The sequence below is a fragment of the Rhagoletis pomonella genome, unplaced genomic scaffold (assembly GCF_013731165.1).
Source record: "Rhagoletis pomonella isolate Grant_MI unplaced genomic scaffold, Rhpom_1.0 Rhpom_scaffold_00004, whole genome shotgun sequence".
Taxonomy (NCBI): Eukaryota; Metazoa; Arthropoda; class Insecta; order Diptera; family Tephritidae; genus Rhagoletis; species Rhagoletis pomonella.
In genome coordinates, this window is record NW_023458558.1 from 75,989,185 (window position 1) to 76,010,039 (window position 20,855).

The 20,855-nt window shown below is 34.2% G+C and overlaps 1 protein-coding gene across 1 annotated transcript in view; it reads right to left on the minus strand.

The window, feature by feature from the left end:
* The window catches only part of LOC118738082, a gene marked incomplete at its 5' end in the record, with an annotated part of 312,005 nt that overhangs the window by 179,507 nt on the left and 111,643 nt on the right, over positions 1-20,855 (minus strand). The window contains 1 exon segment of the mRNA XM_036469005.1: positions 8,675-8,785. Within this exon segment, the coding sequence (XP_036324898.1) occupies positions 8,675-8,785 (111 nt within the window).

Genomic DNA, 20,855 nt, shown 5'->3' on the forward strand with positions numbered 1-20,855 from the left:
AAGGTGACATTTATCGGTAGAAAAAAACGCCATTAATGTGAGCGCCACTGTATCTGCTCCAAAAATCAGTGTGTTATTTTTTACCCAACCCGTGACAGAAAAAAAAACTCAAGACAATTCGTATATAAATTTAAGTTGGATTTTTTTTTCGTATTTGGTAACAACTCATAGCTATTAGTCATTAGTGAAATAGGTGTACGGTTGCCAGATGTACTGATTTTATCAGTACAGTACGGATTTTTCAAACTTTCGTACTGATTTTATTCATTTCTTCAATCAGTACCTAATGTCCTGATTTTTTTAAATTTGTACTGATTTGTACTGATTTTTCAATTCTGAGCAATCAAATTTGCAATAGGGTTCTTCCCACCGAGCTTGGTACGCGGTAACTCGGTGATCGGAAATTTTTGTCCATGTATTTTGTTTGTGTAATATTATTTTACACAAACAAAATACTTTAAGATTTGCTTAAATTTTTACATAACGTTGCAACTTTCTTAAAATTTACTGCAAAAAGTAAGAAGAAAATAATTTAATTATAGTTGACTTGTTTTCGGTAATGTTTGATATGCGCAAGAAATTAATATAAAAGAGCAATCGTTTTATGGGCATATTGCGGGTCATTATCTACCAGAGGGCTGACGTTTTTTGTCGAGTGTTGTTAGTTATCTCGAAAATAACTTTCAGTTTAATAACAACAAATTTGAATAATTGAATGGCTTTGCCTACAACTTACAATTCGTTTTTCTCAACTTACTGACTCAATTTAGATACTCTTTTTGGCGCATTTGAAAAAATAATTTAAGCCATGAGGAAATACGGATGCAGTCCTTAAATAGAGGTCTCTTTCCACAGTTTGAATATATATATAATTTTGTCTTTTTTTCCAATACCACGTTCAAACGAAGCACCTGAGAGGACCTAACTTAAATATAAAGTTTGCTTCCTGGCGAAAAGAGAGAAATCGACTTCTAATTAAAATTTTAGAAGGTGAACTTCAAATTAAAAGTAATATTAAAATATGTATAATGTTAAGAGTTCTTTGACTATTTAAACACTGAAAGTGGAAATGATCTCATTATTGCTATTAAAAAATTGCATGTACATAAAATAATTTATTGGCTCCTGCAATATTATAAAGGTATCTCTACATGTTAATGTGTATACTCATATTAAAATGAATAACATTTTTATTTTTTAAGAACAATATTTTATTTATAAACGGGTAAGGCTTCCTCAAATGGGGCCCGAATTTACCAAGTTTAATATTTCGTCCCGTTTCTGCCTTAACCACGTATCTAAAATTTTTGGGAAAACTAATATTACCATTTATAACAGCGGTTTAAGCGTCACACTATTTCAAAATAGAACAGAGACTTAATGAAGGTGCTTACTACTGTTAGTGGAACCCGAAATATTAAGTAAAAAATGAGTTTATTGTATTCTAAGGGAAGAAATTAAGCATTTTTTCTTACACTCTCTAAAATACCTCTATTGCAGATACGAGGTTAAGGCAGAAACGGGACGATTTTTCAATGATATTCAGGCGCCGAGTTTTGTAGTCGAAAAGTAAACTGTGTAAATTTTGTTGCAAAATTCCAAATAGTTTTTTTTTATCAACAATTGAAAATTTTTGCAGTGTTTTTGAAATTTTTATTTTTCATTGAAAATAAGTGTCCGAATGAAAAAATTTTTTTGAGTGCAGATTTAAAAAACATTAAACTATACAATGAAATTATTTGCGTTACAAATTTTTTGGTTAATTCTTGGTAAATTCTGGGCCCACTTGAGGAAGCCTTACCCATACAAAAATATTATTAAAAACAAGTACTCTGGCGTTTCAAAGTATTATCTGCTACTTACATTCATAATTCTTCTTGGAATAAGAGTGTACTGAAAAATACTGATTTTTATAGCATGAAAAAGTCTAATGTACTGATTTCGCGACAAAAAAATCAGGCAACCCTAAATAGGTGTAGGTTTATCGAAATGCAAAATTGGTGAGTAATTTATACTAAAATTTAACAAAGACAGAACAAATGTCCCACTCGCAACGATGGATAAAACGCTTAACGAGATAAACTTATGAAGGCATAAGTGGGCGGTGCAACGCCCGTTTTTCAAAAATCTATAACAATCTTATTTCTTCTGAAAAGATTGTTGTATGTATTACCTTGGAGTAAGTTAGCGTCCTTAGTTACTGAAATATCGGAATTTTTGTATTTCTTAAATTTACCGTTATAGGTATAGATGTGGGTGTAATTTTAGTCCGATGTCAAAAATTTTAAAGAATTTTTGTACCAATAGCTATCATTTTACTGAGTTTGTCACGTAGACAATAAATAAATAAATAGGTCACCGAGATGAACATATTAAAAGTTCAATGATATACAGAATTATTTCAAAATTTCAATTTTGTGTGAAAACGCAATCAAAGTTTGATCAATTCATACAGGTGGTATGCAAAAAGACATTTGGGAAGATTAGTCATTAGTTAGGCTGAACATATTCTCCTTACCAAGCTTATTAATTGTATGATGAAATCTCCAAAAACATAAATTTTGAATAAATTCTCTATATCAAGGATGGGCAGATTTTTGGCTCTTAAATCAGCCAAAGAGCCAGCAAGTGCTACGCAAGAAGTAAAGCAGTTCTCAGAGTAAAGGGGGTGTAAAAAATACATTAGTAGCATCATATAGTAGTGTTGGGAAGTATCCCTGTAGGGAAAACACGAACTAGTGAACCAAATTTCTAGTTCAGTACTAGTTCTTTTTCGCCAAAAACGAACCAGTCCGATAGTAACTAGTCCCGCACCAGGCCAAAAGCAGTGACATGTGGTACTTTAACTAAACTATTTTATTTCAAATTTTAAACGCAGGGAAGGTAATCATTATGAGAAAAAAAATTTAAATCAGCATTTAATCATTATTTTATGAACTATGATTGAGTTTTATTTTTTCGCTCAAACGGAAATAATTATTATTTGATTTTTATTTTTGGGATTACAAATAATGATTATTTTATGATTTTTATTTTTTCGCGCAGAGATTATCATTAACTTTAGAGTTTTATTTTTCCACTTAAAAATAATGATAATTTATAAAATTGAAAAGGCCATACAGACGCAACCTACTGAAATTTTGACCTGAAAAGTTTGGGTCTTATTCCTCTTATAAGGGTGCGGCTACCTCTCAAAAGGATACGTCGGTAATCACGCTAGTTTTTGAGTTGCTTAATAATCATTATACTTAGTGATGCCATAAACAAAGGCCAAGATCCTGAAGGAAAATTGAGAAAGGCAATGCAGTTGCAGAAAAAGAGGCATTTAAAAAAAAGTTTCAAAAAAATTATCACTTTCTCACTAAATTTATTTAAAAATGCAAGCCACCAGAGCTATTTTTTTTTTTTTAAGAAAAGACAAATTAATTTTTTTATGCAATCCAGTACAGCTACCTTAATACAGTCAGTCAATAAAGTTTAGGTACAACGAATTTTTTACAATACGGGCAACTATTTTTTAAATATTTTTTATAAAAATATGGTCAATTCTACAACAAAATCCACAAAAATCAGAGTTCCAAACTTTGTGCACAATTTAAGAAAATTCTGCAAAATTTCATTAAAATAATTCACTTTCTATTTACGCTCCCTAGAAAAAGTTTTTTAGCCCATTCAATTTTAGTATAATGAAGTGCAAGTGTGAGGAAGCTAGGACTTACCAAACAACAAAAAAAAATTGCTAAATATCAATGGTAAGTCCTAGCTACCTCAAACTTGCACTTTGTAAAACTAAAATTGAATGGGCTAATAACTGAGTACTTTACTTTTTTCTAAAGAGTGCAAATTGCAATACTTGGATGGAAATTCGCAGTTTTGTTTAATTTTGCATAAGGTTTGGAACTCTGATTTTTGGGGTTTTTGGTGTAGAATTAACCATATTTTTATAAAAAAAAAATGGAAAAATGAAATATTTAAAAAATAGTTGCCGGTATTGTAAAAACTTCACTGTACCTAAACTTTATTGACTGACTGTATATCTTATTTAAGTTAAGTACGACAAAAACTTTCGAAGTACTTCATATACATATAAGCTTAAAAAGAACTGAATTTACTTAAAAATCAATATGCTTAAATTTAGACAAGTAAGACAAAGTGAACTAATATTTTTACTTTTAAGCAGAACGCACTTTTGTTTTTGACTTACTACTTAAGTTTAATACTACTACTACTACTAATGTGGTTTATAAATTTTTAATAAATGCGTTTAAACATTTATGATTGTATTGTCCTTCCCTCAACCGATCGTATTTAATATAGAAGGGAAATGTTTCGACAAACCTGATTAAAAATGTAGATCTAAGGTGACGAATTTATAACAGGTTGGGAACTACATATAAAAAATGGATGCAGATCGAACTAGATCTCATCTGTCGAATTAGGAACTGGTTTGGAACTAAAGAAAAGGGGATGCAGAACGAACTATATCTCATCTGTCGAATTTGGAACTGGTTCGGAACTATAGAAAAAGGGATGCACAACGAACTAAATCTTATCTGTCGAATTCAGAACTGGTTCGGAACTAGAGCCAAAGGGATGCAACGGGGGACAATTGACACTTCCTAGGACATCGCAATGTTAAATTCGCCAGTCGCTAGCATGAAAAAGAGAATTAAGACGTACTAGTCATGATTCCAAACGCACTAGAACCGAACCAGTTCCGCACTAGTTCGTTTCCCTACAGGGATCGAGTACTTTTGAGGATCAAGGTCTTTGGTATCGATACTTTTAAAGATCGGGTATTTTTGGAAGTACTGAGTATCTTCTTTAAATTTCAATTCTTAGTGTAGAAATCTCACAAGCTGGCATCAGTTTATGAATGGCTAACTTTACTGGGTTCAAGTAGTGTAATCGAGTACATTAATTTCTAAATACCGGTAAATTTAAAAAAACACAGTACTTTTAAGTACCTGTTCGACACTTAATACTCAGTACTTTTAATCGATCCTGATTACATGTATCAAAGTGATGATTGGAACCGAGTACTTTAGAATACTGAATACACTCGAGTTCTCTTACGTTCTGTACTCAGTATCGATTCTTTTAAAAATCGGGTGCTCTCGATCTTTTTGAGAATCGAGTTCTGAATACTAAGTACCGCTCAACGCCTATAACGAGAAAATTCACGATTTTTTTTTAAATACGCCAAATTCAGCTACAGTGTTTTTCTATTCCTCAGAAATGAAAGTCTGAAAACCTCAAAGAGTAATACATTAATCAAAGTTAGATTTTATGCGAGTTGCACTAGAAACTTCCAGATTTTCTAGATTTTAGCGAGTAAGTTAGTCATATAAACCGATAGTTCTGTTAAAAATAACTATTTAGTGATATTTACACATATACGTGGAATTAACGAAGGTATAGAAACCGGACTTGACAGTGGAGATGCTTTGTGGCAGCAGTAATAAGTCAATACGTAAAATCTCCCGATTTCAAAAGATTTCCCCATATATTTTCAATTCAAACCTACGTTGGATATAGGGCAACATATATACTATAAAGCAGTCATGTCTAACGCTGGAAGAACTCTATAAGCAAGTGCCCCGCGCTGGGGAAAAAAATATTAAAATCAAATAGAAATGTAATTGATCTTACTATAAACGTCAACGAAAGTACTGTATATTGGTAAATATTCAATTCAATTACGCGCATATTAAAATTACCGCGTTCGTACGGAAAAAGCATCTGTGAAGTGAATAATCAAGACAAAAACTAAAAAAAAAAAAATTAATTTGCATGTGGATTTGCAGTGGAATTCGAACCCGACCATCTCCGGATATCAACAACTTGTGGTAAGCATCTTTACGCACTCAGCTACACCCAGGCATATAAGTTTGCTTTCAAATGTTGAATATCCATCAACACCACAGCACGCGATTTGTACGGACAAACATGTAGTTCTGAACTGGTGCGCCTGTAGTACGTTTAGACCCAGCACTGGTTCGCGATTAATCTCTTTTGCATACAAACAACTGGCGAATTTAACATGGCGATATAGTTCCGAACCAGTTTTAAAAACGCCAGACGAAAGAAAAAAGTATCATGATTTTTAAATCTTTCGGTTCTTCTATTTTCAAAGAAACGTTTTTTCGATTTGAAATTAAATTTGTTTGAATGATTGTAAGAAATGTACGTTTACATACCTTTGGCTGTAGCTGACTTTGCATAGGTGCTCGCTGTTATTGGTTAGTTTCCAGACGGCCCCAAGATGTTAATATGTTAACACAAAGTTTTGTTTTCTATTACCAAACTATGAAATAGCATCTGCGAAGTGCAAAATGAAAGTGCATTTGAACGAAAAAGCCGCCAAACACATATCTATGTAAAGTAAACAAGCCCCCCGCCGCATCCCTTTTTCGATAGTTTCGAACTAGTTCTAAATTCGACAGATAAGATCTAGTTCGTTCTGCGTCCCTTTTTCTATAATTCCGAACCAGTTCTAAATTCGGCACTTTAAATATAGATTTCTAATGAAAAAAAGAGAAATAAAATAGTTTTTTATGAGTCCCACATTTCGCTGATTTTGAACTGGTGGGGATCTACTTACTATCGGACTGGTTCGTTTTTGGCGATAAAGTTCTTGTACTGAACTAGAAATTTTATGCACCAGTCCGCGGTTTCCCTGCAGGGGCACTCAGAGCGGCGCTCTGCATGCTTGGGGTGCGTACGTACACTCACACAGTCAAATACGTGCGTAATAAATTCTGTATGAAAATATTATTTTTAAATACGAACATTTTTAAACGATAATCAAATATAAAGTATTCATTTTTAATATGCATTGTTTCCCTCAGTGTAGGCGGTGTTTTTTTTTTGTTTGAAATCTTGATTTTTCGAATATCGAATAAACCGGACTTTTTATCGATGAAACCGTTTTTTATTTCGTACAAATCTGTACCTCTCAATAAAATTTTCGAGATTTTCGAAGTTTCCAAGGTTTTTTCCAGTTCTAGGTTATTTTGGGATGAACAGTATATCATACATAATTCCAATAAATGAATGTTTAACGCTTAAGCGTTTTCTTCCGGTTTGGCCGAGCTTCTCCTCGTGCTCAGCTTCTTGATGTTGTGATGCAAATGGAGAGATCTACTCTTTTACTCACCTTCCGAAGGACATTTTTTATAGCAGAAGTGCACTCGTAGGTCTGCCGAAGGGAGACCGCTATGTGAAAAAAAAACTTTTTTGATGTTGCTTTTTCGTTATTTTCTAAATGAAAGCTATCTTTATTGTTTATAGTTTTATTGTAATTTTTGGTCATGACTTCATACCTATATAAGCATTTCCATTGTATGAAAACAATGTAAAATAAAACTGGTTTATCAGGTTTTTTCTTAAGTTCAACATCGAGCACCAGTTTTTTACAAATTGCAATTTTTCGTAAAACTCTAGAACCGGTTTTGGAAAAAAAGCGAATAATCGAACACCCCAGTATTACAGTCAGCGTCAAAAATATGAATACTCAGACGTTTTATTATTTATATACTCCATAGCAAATTTTTCTTATTTTTTTTATAAAAATATAGTTAGTTCAACAGCAAAAATCAGCAGCATCAAATTTTTCAATGACATCAAAATTTTTGACTTTTCAATTCGATTTCTTAGAAAAATTTTGAGTACGCAGTTTTGTAGCCCATTGAATTTTAGTATAAAGTTTCAAGTCTATAAAAATTACCGTTGATTTTTGAGATTTTTTTTTTTTTTTTTGGCATTTTCTTCCACCTAAAAATAGATTTTGTTCATGCGAAATCATGAAGAAATCGAATTATAAAGTTTGTTAGTATTTCTTGAATTTTCCCGAGCTCTATATGATATTGAATGAGTTATATTTTTATAACAAAATAACAAAAAAAAATTTTATGGAAAATACAAACGAAAAAAATCGTCAAAACGTCAGGGTATTCATATTTTTGACGCCGACTGTATGTATATTAGACCACGTCAAAAAAATAAAAGTCCTACAATGCGACCAGAGCTTAAAATTTTCGGCTCTGTTCATAAGTATACCTGTGTTCAGAAATGCATGAAGCCAAAACATCAGCCTCTTCTATTTCTAAACTATTACACGGTGTTCCAAAAAAAATAACGAAAGATACCCGAAACAAAACTTAATGTAGGTTATAGGTAGGGTACACAACAACAACAACATGAAAAAAACAGTCATTTGAATACGCGATGCACTTATCTATTAACAGTTTGACTACTTTTCGTTTTTTACTTTTTCGAATGAAAAAATTAAACATGTTTTGTAAAGGGGATTTATAGACTTTTAAAAATATATATGTATGTGTAACAGTCATGCCCAACGCTGGCAGAACTCCATAAGCAAGTGCCCTGGACTAGGCATACCTGATGTATAACAATGTATTGTTAGACTTCGTTTGTAGGGAGTTTTTATCGTGTAAAATTTAAAAACCCTACTTGGTGCTCTTTGGGGACTAATGGGTGTTGCATTTCTAGGGTCAGAGCTAATATTTCCTCATGGAAATATGATTTTTCTATTAATCTATTTTCTTATTGAGATTAGCTTACTATTGGTTTTTTTTTTTTTTTTTTTTAAATTTATCTAAAAACTAGTTGAAGCTGATCTACACTTTAATTAAACTAATCGATTACTTACATGCGAAATAAATATTCCAGGCTCATGTGATCCAAACGGCACGCACGAATGATCCGTACCACCAATAATACTGAAGCCAAGCGATCCTTGATTCTTGGGTAAGATAACTTCCTATAATTTGAACAAAATGGTAAGGTTGAACAAGTGTCCTCGGTACAGTACCGCAATAAAAGTATAAACAAACATTTGAAACATACATATCTTCTAGAATTTACAATAAATACAATTTTGATAAACTTTTAAAAAAGTTCAATGAATATTGACGATGATGTGTATGGAAATTGTTGGTGATATTTACAAAATAAAAAACATTTTTGGTATTACATATAATCGCCATGTTAATAAAGCAAATAAGTAAGTAAATAATTAAAAGTACAAATGTCAATTCACATACGTATGTATTTTTCTATGCAATTTCGTGTTAATGGTGATCTAAGCACGGCTTTTAAAAATGTGCAATTTTTTTTGATGCGAAGAGGCATGAAATAGATGAGAGAATGTGCTGCTAATAAAACAAGCAAATAAATATACGAAGAGAAAACGTATGTATATGTATGTACTTATGTATAATAAAGGGAATACAAAACCAAATACCACAAATGCATTGAATTTTAAAAATAAAAACACAAGTGCACATAGTACGAGGGTCACTAAACAAGTCTATGGAATTCGCAACACTAATGTCATTTGAGTCGGGTGTTGAGAGAAATAACACAAACGGCAATAACGCAAATTTGTGTTATTTCCCAATTGAATGTGAAATAACAAAAATTTGCTTTATTTCATTTCATGCTGAGCAATAAGACAACCTTTTAAACTTAACAATTTGAGTAATAAAGCAAAATGGTGCACATATGAAGGTAGTCACCAAGAATGATAGAATACAAGATTGCGCCGATTGCAGCAGTTTCGGATCGATATCGCACTTGTTGACGTAAAAATATTTCATATCATACGTCAACAAAACCGATACCGACTCGAAAATTGTCGCTAACTGGTTACAGAATCTGTCGCTAACTGGTTACAGAATCTGTCTACAAAAATTATATCGTCCGATTCAGCTGGAACAAAAATGCTTCAAACAAGTAAGAGTGTCTCTGTATTATGGCCTCGAACCGACATATATACATCTTTCATTTGAATCAGTATTAAAAGCTCTATTGGCTCCTAGATTCGGATTTTGACACGCGTTTTTTCCATATTTTTGGCCTATGTGTGCTTTTATTCGAAACCAAAATATTTCGGTACCGAGTATTGGATACTTAAAAGTATTGACTCAGCACATCACTAATGCTGTCATCTGGACTGTGACGTCAGCAAAACAGCTGATTCTGTCAAATTCACTGAGAGCCGATTAGCGGTATTGCCATCGGCGCCACCTGCTACATATATTGTATATAAATGAATTATATTTTTGCAAATCATATGTTTTGAGTCATATGTTATATATACAGCGTAGTAATTTTAAAACTTCAAAATTACATTTCTTGACTGAAAAATAAAATATTCGAGCTAACTCGACGGCACATAGTGTGCTTTTTTAACACTTCATGCCAATTAATCGTAGCGCTTTCGTCAGAAGAAATATTTTGATATGAAGCAAAATGACTTTGAAAGCTAATTTAATTGCAATTCAAGGAAAAATATTGCCATTGAGTCACAATCACTACTTGACCTTAAAAAAATTGATCAAAAATAGTGTTCTTTGAAAAAAAACATGCAAAATCCAACGGATATATTTAAAAAAAAAAAAAAAACATTTTTTGGATTTTTTATTATACTAATATTAAAGATTTTGGGATGAGAAACATGATTCCACTGTTTAAAAAACGAAAAAAAAATATCAACCCCTCAATGCGTTATAATTGCATTTTTTATTATTTGCATGCAGCTGAGCATCCTTCACACAATTGTTACCCCTCGAAAAACAAGTCAGTTTTAGTGCTATTCAAGACCTTTAATTTAAGCCACGGAAGAAGTCTCTAGGCCCTTTCAGAGCTAAATTATTACGATTCTAAAGTTAAGCTTCGAAATTTTATTCGATATTTTAGGCAGTTTTTATTTTTTTTTCTAATTTCGGAGTAAAAACTAGTACAGCAGCTTCGAAGTTTGGTTTAAAATTGTTATAACTTGGCTCTCAGAGGGCCTAGAGGCTTCTATCTTAGCTCAAATTAAAGGTCTTGAATTGCAATTGTTGTTACAGGGATATATAATTGAGTGAAGGAAGCTGCATGCAAATAGAAAAAAATGCTATAAATAATGCATTTTTAAAATTAAGGTGTTCAAATTTTTCTTCGAATTTTGAACAGTGGAATCGTATTGCTCGTCTCAAAATCTATAATACAAGTATAATAAAAAATACATAAACTTTTTTTTTTGGAATAAATCCCGTGTATTTTGCATATATTTTTTTTGAAGAACTCTGCTTTTCACCAATTTTTTTAATGTCAAGGGGTAATTGTGGCTCTGTGGCCAGAATTGAAAGGGATTTACTTTAGCTTTCAAAACCATTTTGTTTCGTATCAAAATGATGCTTCTGTCGAAAGCGCTACGATTAATTCGCGTGCAGTGTTCAAAAAGCACACTGTGCGGCTTGTGAAAGGACAAGAGATGTATTTTAAAAGGCTGTGCATATTTTTCAGATATGAATTCAGCGACAGAATCTATATGAAATGGCCAATTTCATATCAGAAAAAAAAATTTCAATTAGCACGAAATTGTTCCGGAAGTAGAACCACAATACCAAGAGTGTAATTGAAATTCTTAACCAAACTCGGATTTCTCGACAGACTCGGATTTGGTAGTGGAAATTTCCCCTCGCTTTATTTTCTGACATTCGGATGTCTTATAGTCACATTTTATAGGCATGTTTTTAAATAAGGCAGTGTCAAAATATTTCTTCTCACTATAATATTACTTCACCTGGTGTAATTCCACCATGGGTGGGGTGCATGCAATAACACCATACGCAATAATTTCCATTACTTGGACATTAAAAAGTAGTTTCAGAAGTGAAATAGTGTCATTTTATTATTATACCTTTTCTAAACGATCATAATGACAGCAGTCCATAACTGCGAAAGGAGGGGAGGGCGGAGGACGCGGGCGCGACGTCGCACGCAGCGTGGCGTGGGTGACTACATACTTTACAAATAGTATAAATAAGCAATGGGAAATAAGGCAAAATTTGTTTTATTTCCAAACTTTGTTGGAAATAAAGCAAAACTCAGATTTTGGTATTATTTCCCATTTAAAAGTGAAATAATAATTTACGTAACGAGTTCCTCGTTTACCACTGTGACGATTCGACCCATGGCTTCAAGAACGTAATCCATTCGGGTTTCAATATTCTACGCAGTGCACAACTGAGGTGGAGCTGATTTCCAGCAAATCCATTTCGAATTTAGCACAAACCGCCGAAGAATGGGATTAGTTAACCAGATACCACTCCTACAATAGACTTAGGGCCATTCTCTGAAGTAACCTTTAACTTTAAAGCTCACTTTATATTTAAAGGTTGGATTAAAGCAACGTCTAAAGTTAAGTATTTCTATTATCGGTTTTTGACGTATGTATGTTTCTTGGTTGTAAACCAATTTAAAACCGATAATAAAATGCTTCACTTTAGACACAATCATACATTTTAATGTAACCTTTATATATAAAGTGAGCTTTAAAGTTACAGGTTACTTGGGAAAACGGCCCTTAAACGAGTAACCGCGCATTTAATTCGCATTCTAATCCTCTATTCAGCCCAACACAAATAAGCGAGTATCGGGCCCGGAATCTAACAGCTTTGCATGCATGAGCACAGGCGCAACGCACTTGGAGTTGGCCGGGACCTTTCTTGAATTAGCTTTATCGCTGCATTTGAACGCTGTATTGGTGATGAAAAACTGGCATCCTACTTCGTTGACTGCCAAACGACTTGGCACTTCAATCCACCTAGCGCTCCTCACATAGGTGGGTATTGGGAAGTTGGTATAAATCGCACCAAATACCACCTGAAACGTTCCTTGGACTCTAATCTTTTATCCTACGAGGAATTCGCAACATTCCTGACACCAGGTCATTTTACGGTTGGCGAACCGCTAAAAGGCCTCCCCTGATCCAGATTTGGAGATATTCACGGGAACGCTCTTTCACGATGGCAAATCATTACAGCGATAAGGCAACATTTCTGGATGTGCCCGCGACAAGAATATCTCGCAAATATTCTGCAACGCATGAAACGACTTCGTTCAGCACAAAATTTACAAAAAGACGACGCACAGTGTTTCGACTAAACGGAGGCAGGTAAAGGGTGTTTTTTTTTTGGACATGTGGTTTTCAAGAAGAAATAAAACGCATATAGTTTAATGTTATGGCCAAGAATTTAGCTTTATTATAAAGATAAAGGTTTGCCATTATGTTTTAAAATTATTTCGGGCAAGTGGCCGCCGCAATTGGCTCGAATAAATTCCAGCCGAGAAACCCAATTTTCTACCACTTTTTGCAGCAATTGGTGCCGTATGTCAGCAATAACGCTCCGAACATTCTCTTCCAAGGCGTCAATCGTCTCGGGCTTATCTGCGTAGACAAGCGGCCTCACATAACTCCACAAAAAATAGTCCAGAGGTGTTAAATCGCACGTCACCAAAAGTTTGCTTCGCCTTGTTGGAACCAAAGGTCGTCCACATCAACATCCTCCAATTCAAGCACGAAAAAGTCATTAATCATGGCTCTATAGCGTTCCCTATTAACTGTAACATTATGGCCGGATTCATTTTTGAAGAAGTATGGACCAATGATTCCCTCTGCCAATAGAGCACACCAAACAGTGACTTTTTGAGGATGCAGGGGCGTCTCAACAATGGCTTGTGGATTATCATTACTCCAAATGCGACAATTTTGTTTATTAACGTACCCATTCAACCAAAATTCAGCTTCATCCCAGAAAAAAAAAATGTTCTTGTGAAAATCGGGATCGGTGGCCATCTCGTTTTGGGCCCATTCACCAAACGTGCGACGAGCTTGATGGTTTCGGGTTCAATTCTTGCACGAGTTGGATTTTGTAAGCCGCAAACCAAGATCCTTCCGCAAAATCTTCCATAAAGTGGATGGGCACATCTCCAATTGTTGCGCGCGAGGCGGATGGACGCATTCGGGTCTTCTTCGATACTCTGCTCCACAGCAGCAATAGCGTCTTTGGTGCGCACTGTACGGCAGCTCTGATGATGCGCATTATCCACTAGAGTAAACGTGGTGCGAAACCGATTCATGGTTGCTCGAATTACCGACTCTGCAGGGCGATTATGTCGACCGAATATTGTACGCAGCGCGCGATGGTAATAAATTTGCACGATTTGCAAACGCTGTTCCGGAGTAAGTCTGTTCATTATGAAATGACAAACCAAACTGAGTATAAATCAAGTAACAGCTGTCAAAAAGACCAACTCCGAAAAAAGTATTGCCTGATTGAAAACCACACGTCTAAAAAAACACCCTTTAGAAAAAAGTCATGGGGACAATTGATAAAAAAAAAACCGGTTGGACTTACGAGAGGGAAAAGTAAAAGCCATAAATACCACCACATTATTTATTCACCCCCTTCTTCACGAACGATACATTTCCGAAAAAATACGGGAATCGGCGCGATACCGTCTATTCAGTTTAGTTGCCTTTGAGCAAATGTTCCTTTTCCAAATGTAATCAATTATTTAAGTGTCGTGGTATATTCAGGTGAAGGTATTTATCCTTTATTTGGTACTTTCCTATTTTCTTATAAAAAAATTTACTTTAAATTGTAGATGCTAAAGATTGTCAGTAAAAAAAGGTGCGAACACCGGTCCGTCAGGTCTTGAAATTAGACGAATGTTTTAGAGAATTCTATGTAGCTTTCGAATATTTAATTGGATCTTTTAGCGCGACTTTATCATTTTTGATTTTCGCAATTTTTCATTTCTGCTTCTTTTTGCATAATTTCGCGAAAAGAATTTTTAGAACAATGAAAAAATCTCACCAAACATTGGGAAAAAAGCGAGTATTTACACCTATGTCATTTTATAGTATAACCTTTGTCTCCTGAGAGTGGAAAGCAGGAAACGAAAATTTGATCACATTTAATGACTCCTTCCCCATATTTTGTAGTTAAGTTTTCTAATAAAAGAAAGCCTACAAACTAAATTTCATCGAAATCGGACCAAATTTAATGTTACCGCCCACAAGAGTAGAGGGCGTGGCAATTAATCAATCTTTACCAAATTTTTCTCAATTTCTTTCCACGTACATCCATATAGTCGAAACGCTGTGCGACATGAATTCGCTCACGACAGAAATTCACCGCCGAAGAAATGAAAGCGTGGCTCGGCAGACAGTCACTCTGGCGCTGATGATATCGTTCGGGTTATTAAAATAAGGACCTCTGAAGGAGAGCTGTTGCGACCTGTTCTTAAACCGTCGCTCTTGCCAACGAAGGCAGATATCTTTTCTAATATATTGTTTATTGACTTTTGGAGATGAAACACCATCCAGTACTTATAATTGTTGAGTGAGCTGTACTTCGCTCGCCGATGAACATCGAGAAGGTCGTCCATCATCGGTTTGTACGCCAGAAATCATCGAGGATCAATATACGACATATATTGAAGTTGGATCGGCCGTACCATATATCGTGAGTGGAAGATCGTCCATCTCGGCAGCAAGTTCGAAAACGCCCTATCTCAGAAAACTTTTCAAGATCGTCCTACTTCAGAATTTGATTGAAGAGCGCCCTATTTCAGAATTATATTGATAAACACCCTATTTCAGAACTCGGTTCAAAACGCCTTATCTCAGCTGAAAATACATTAAATCGGCAGCTGAGATAGGGAGTTCTTCAACCAAATTCTGAGAATAAATAAATAAAATTCTGAATTGGGGCATTCTTGAATTTTTTTTTTTTTTTTACACAGGTATCGGTATACAATGTGAAGATTTGCCGGTTAGAAAGCTATGGACGCGTTGGATCCCACATAGTCTATGAATTATGTGTCGACTCGATTGACGCGGACAAATGCTACAAAAATACCAGCACGCCATATCCAATATAAGAAAAATCTAACAAAAGTGATTCGCGCAAGAAGCATTTTGAAAAAATGGTCGCCTGTTTTTTCGTAATGCGTGCTCTCATTAAAGATAAGCTTCGCAGACTACAACTTTCAACGCGAGAATAAGCTGTTATCGCGTTCAAAACCCCTGTTTTTGAGGTACAGAGAACACTGCTCCACCAATTTGTTTGAGCGTAACCAAAGGCTTAGGAATATCTTCTTAGGTATTCTACAGACTTTTTAGTGACCCTCGCATTGTCTTGAAAAACCACAGATTTTTAATATAATTTTCCTAGAGAATAAATTGGCATATGGTTGTATTATACGTTTGGGGACATATTTTCGAGTCATATCAGTTAACGTGTATGCAACCCCATTTGAAACCCTTAATTAAAACCGGATTAGCTCGCATCTACTCGAGCCCTAACCGCCAAAAAGGTGTAAGCGACAAAAAGTAAATTTTTAAGTAGGCGTTATTTTTTATTAACACGGTAATTATTGTTGATACTAACGTGAAGGTCAGTGAACAAGTTACGATTGATTTTAGGTATATAATACTGGTGGTTTTACTTGCACATCTTTAATGAAACAGGTGAGTTTGTCGCATACGTTTTTTTGCCGACAAAAAAAGGCTAAAGCACGCAATTGCAGCGGTTAAGCCAAAAGGTATATTTAAAAAAAAAAAACATTTTTTTGCATTAACAAAAACCATTTTTTTGCATTAACAAAAACCATTTTTTTGTATTAACAAAAACCATTTTGATGCCTTTAACTCATTTCTTTTATTCTTGTTATTAAGAACACAACAACTCTTCAACACAAATACGTACGTTATTGATTAAAATACAATTTCTCTATAAAAGCTAATGCTGATTTCATTTGTCACAAAAACATTTTCTTCTTCCATGGTGAAAAATGTGTTTGATGTTAAGCAATGTTTGCATTGTTCAACTTTGCGATCAACATTTGCGTTCAACTCAACGCAGGGTTGCACGGAAAAAAGTTGAATGGCTAAAAATATCAAAATATTCGCCATAAAAAGGCGAAGGGAAACCCTTGCTTGTTCAACTTTGCATTCAACTTTTGGTTAAACGGACTTTCAACTAATCGCTTTGAACAAAGTTACTCGCCACAGGGTCAAAAATTTGGGTTTAATTTTTAAACCGAGCTGGGACTGCTGCCTTTCTTAATCTTTTATAGTCTACTTTTTAAACCAGTCAATACTTTTAAGCAACTTTTTAATATATTCTGGTTTAAATTTTAGTCCAAGCAGCCGAGAAAATGATGTTTGCTATGAGTGGTTTAAAATTAAAACCAAAAAGTTTTAATTCTAGTTTCTAGGTTTCATAAATAGAAAATTTTGTTTACAATCTAAACCGAAGTGGAAAATGTTTGCCTCAATATGGCAATAGGCATAAAGGTGTCTCTCAGAGAAAGAGAGCAAATCTTATGAACTGACGACATCAACACAGCAAATTGTGTTGATTCAAAATCAACATTTGAAAGCACATTTACATGCATGGCTGAAGCTGAGTGTGCAAAGATGCTTGATACAATTGGTTACTACTAGAGATGGGCACGGGCCCCTGCGTAAGCCCGCGGGTACGGGCCGGAATATTTGCTGTCAGCACGAACTCGTGCGGGCCTGGGCGTTCAGTAAAATTTCATAAAAGCACGAAAAGGCACGAAAAAGCCCGTTGCTAATACTAAAAATTTAGATGAGCTTTTGTTTTTATACAAAAAAAATAGTACATATTTAAAAATCTTTTGATAAGAGAAAAGCAAAGAAAAGAAATATTTGGAAACCGATAGAAAATATATGATATTTAATAGTTTTGTTTACATACATATCTGTACATAAAATACCTTCCACTTTTTCTACTTCCCAGAAAATATATTATAAAAAATCTTTGATGTAAAATATTGATTCGCTTAAGTAAATATACATATGGACATAAACACAAAATTAAAAATAAAAACATATCGAGCCCTAACTGCCAAAATAACGTAAGCGACATTTATTTCAAAATTTTCTTTTTGATGCAGAAATGTATCTAGATAATCGAGGAATATTTCTGCATCAATAAGACAATTTTGAAAAAAATGTCGCTTAGGTTATTTTGGTGGTTAGGGCTCGATATGTATACATACAATAAAATTTGGCTCTTTATTTCCGGGCTGGGGCGTGTCCCGTCGTGCCGGGCCGGGCCGGGGCGGGCCCCACTAAAATTCTTAACGTGCGGGCTTGTGCGTGTTTTTGAAAGTGGATTTTGCACTCGTGCCGGGCCGGGCCCGAAAATTTAGGCCCGTGCCCATCTCTAGTTGCTACCAATGCTGTCCGGGTTCAATCCCCATCAGACGGAACATGAAATTTAAGTTTTTTTTTTATTCTTAATTATGAAAAAGCTTTCGTGAAATGTAACGTGCAGCAAACGAAATAGAAAATGTTTGGGTTTAAAATTTAAACCGAACTGTTTAAATTCTAAACCCAACATATCGCACACCGTCTTCAAAAGAGTCACAACTCAAAATAATACGTTCGTCAGAAAATGCGAATAACTATTTCGTAGCACATGTTAATCATATGCGCAAGGACGACTTTACCTTAGGGTTTTTAACAAATTATAACAAAAATTTGCTCCAGCTTTTGCTGAAAGGTAAATAAAAGGTCTGTGTACATTTTTAGCGCATAATTTCAAAAATGCCAAATTTTGAGTTGTGACTTTTTTGAAGACGGTGTGCGATATGTGCTCTCTTTTTTCAAACTTGGAAGGTTTGTATTTGCAACTAAATTTAGTTTGATATTATATGTAGTGCAAAAAGTTTAAAATGAAAACCGAAATTTTTAAACGCGCAGCCAACATTTTGCCATTCAAATTTTTTTTTCGTGCAACCCTGCATAGAGTTGAACGCAAAGTTGAACAATGCAAACACTGCTTTACACTCAACCCTGTAAAAGTGCATGTTTTGCCTACTTATCCTTATCACGCATTTCATAATATTGTCATTTTAAGCAACCTTCTGTTTTTCAGGGCAACCATCGACCATCGAAAACATTTTTGTGAAGGTTGCCACATGTTTGATTTGTTTTAATCAAATCGATAAAATTAATTAAATATTACAATACGGGTATCAAACAACACAAAAATACTTTTAAGGCGCAGTGAAGCACCCCGGGTATTTGGTAGTTTTTTATAAAAATGTAGTTTATTCTTTAACAAAAACCTTATAAATCCCAGTTTAAAACTTTGTGAAATATTATTAAAAAATATGAACAAACCCCTTTTAAAAATGTCGATATTTATACCCGACCGCACTTGTTCACAAGGGTATTATAACTTTCTTCACATAACGGTTGTGTGTAACAGGCAAAACGAAATGAGATAGATATAGACAAATATATACATATGTAAATGATCAGAATGAAAAGAGAAATCGAATAAGCGGTGACTGTCTGTCTGTCCGTCCGTCCGCCCGTCCATCTGTGCACACGATAACTCGAGTAAAATTTGAGATATCTTAACGAAACTTTGTACGTGCACTTCTTTCGGGCGTAGGACGGATGGTATCGAAAATGGGCAAAATCGGGCAATAACCACGCCTACCTTCCATATAACGGTAATTTTCAGAAATACGAAAACTGCGATATTTTAGTAACTACTGAAGATTATTCACTCAAATTGATACTTACAATAATTTTTAGACGAAAAATAAGATTATAAATTTTTGGAAAATGGGCGTAGCCACGCCCACTTATGGTCACATGTGTATATCTTGGCAACCGCTGCACCAATTTCTTCCAAACAGTTGTTAGCCTTGCTACAGCATACCAAATGGCCGAAATTTTTTAAAATCGGACAATAACCACGCCCACATCTCATATAACGGTAATTTGGAGAAATACGAAATCTTCGATAAATCAAGAAATATTAAAGCTACTTTATTCAAAATTGATGCTTGGAACAATTCTTTACCAAGAAATACGTTTATGATAAAATCTTGGAAAATGGGCGCCCACTTATGATCACATATATGTATGTATCTCGGTAACCTTTCTACCAATTTGTACCAAACTATGGTTATTGTGCTTGCCACATAAAAGCAAAACGTTGAAAATTATTGAAATCGGACTAAAATAGAGGCCGCTTTTCATATAACGGTAAATTTCAGAAATGCTTGAAACTTCAATATTTCGAAATTTAAGGACGCTAATTTACTCAAAACTGATACACCCCGGCTTACCATGTAGCGGTAGCTTTCCGAAAGGTGAAAATCATATACTTAGTACTTGCGCCGAGTATTTAATGTTTGGCTCCGCCCGAACTTAGACTTTCATATGTGTTTTAATTAGATTTCTTAGAAAGATTTTGAGTATGCAGTTTTGTAGCCCATTCAATTAATTAGTACAATAAAGTGCAAGATTCAAATGTCTAAAAATAACCGTTGCATTCTTAGAGTGTTTTTCTCGATTTTTACGAAAGTTTGCTGATTTTTTTTAATATTGCACAAAGTTTGATACTTGGATTTGTACGATAAAAGAAGAAACTATATTTCTATAAAAATATAACTTAAATTAAATAAAAAGAAACTTTTAACGTTTTATTGCTAGAGACCTGAGAGCGCAACTTAATTTTTAATTTATTGAGGGACCTTATTCTACTCATAGCTACGTACAGTTGGCCGTGAGTAAAAAAGTCATCTTTAAGATATAGTCAAACCTTCCCAAATATCTACCCAAGCAGTGTTGCCGCGACGTCTCAAGAAAAAGTATCCCTGACCAAGCCAAAAATGTATCCAAATGTATCCAATTTTCTTTTTTTACATATACATCTCATAATTTGTAAGAAAACCAAACATTTTCATGAAAAAGACATAATTTAACCCATCTTAAGGACTTGGAATATACATGTGCATAAAATGAAACATTTGTAATTTCAATTTATAAAGTACATTTTTTGTGCATAAGTATTTTGCAAAGTAAATATAATAAATAGCAAGTACACTCTAAAAAGAGCATGTAAAACTACTACTGAAAAGTATCTATTTTTCAACAAAAATCTTAATAAATATACGTATAAGATGTTCAGTATTTGATTTTGACCTTGAGATCTTTA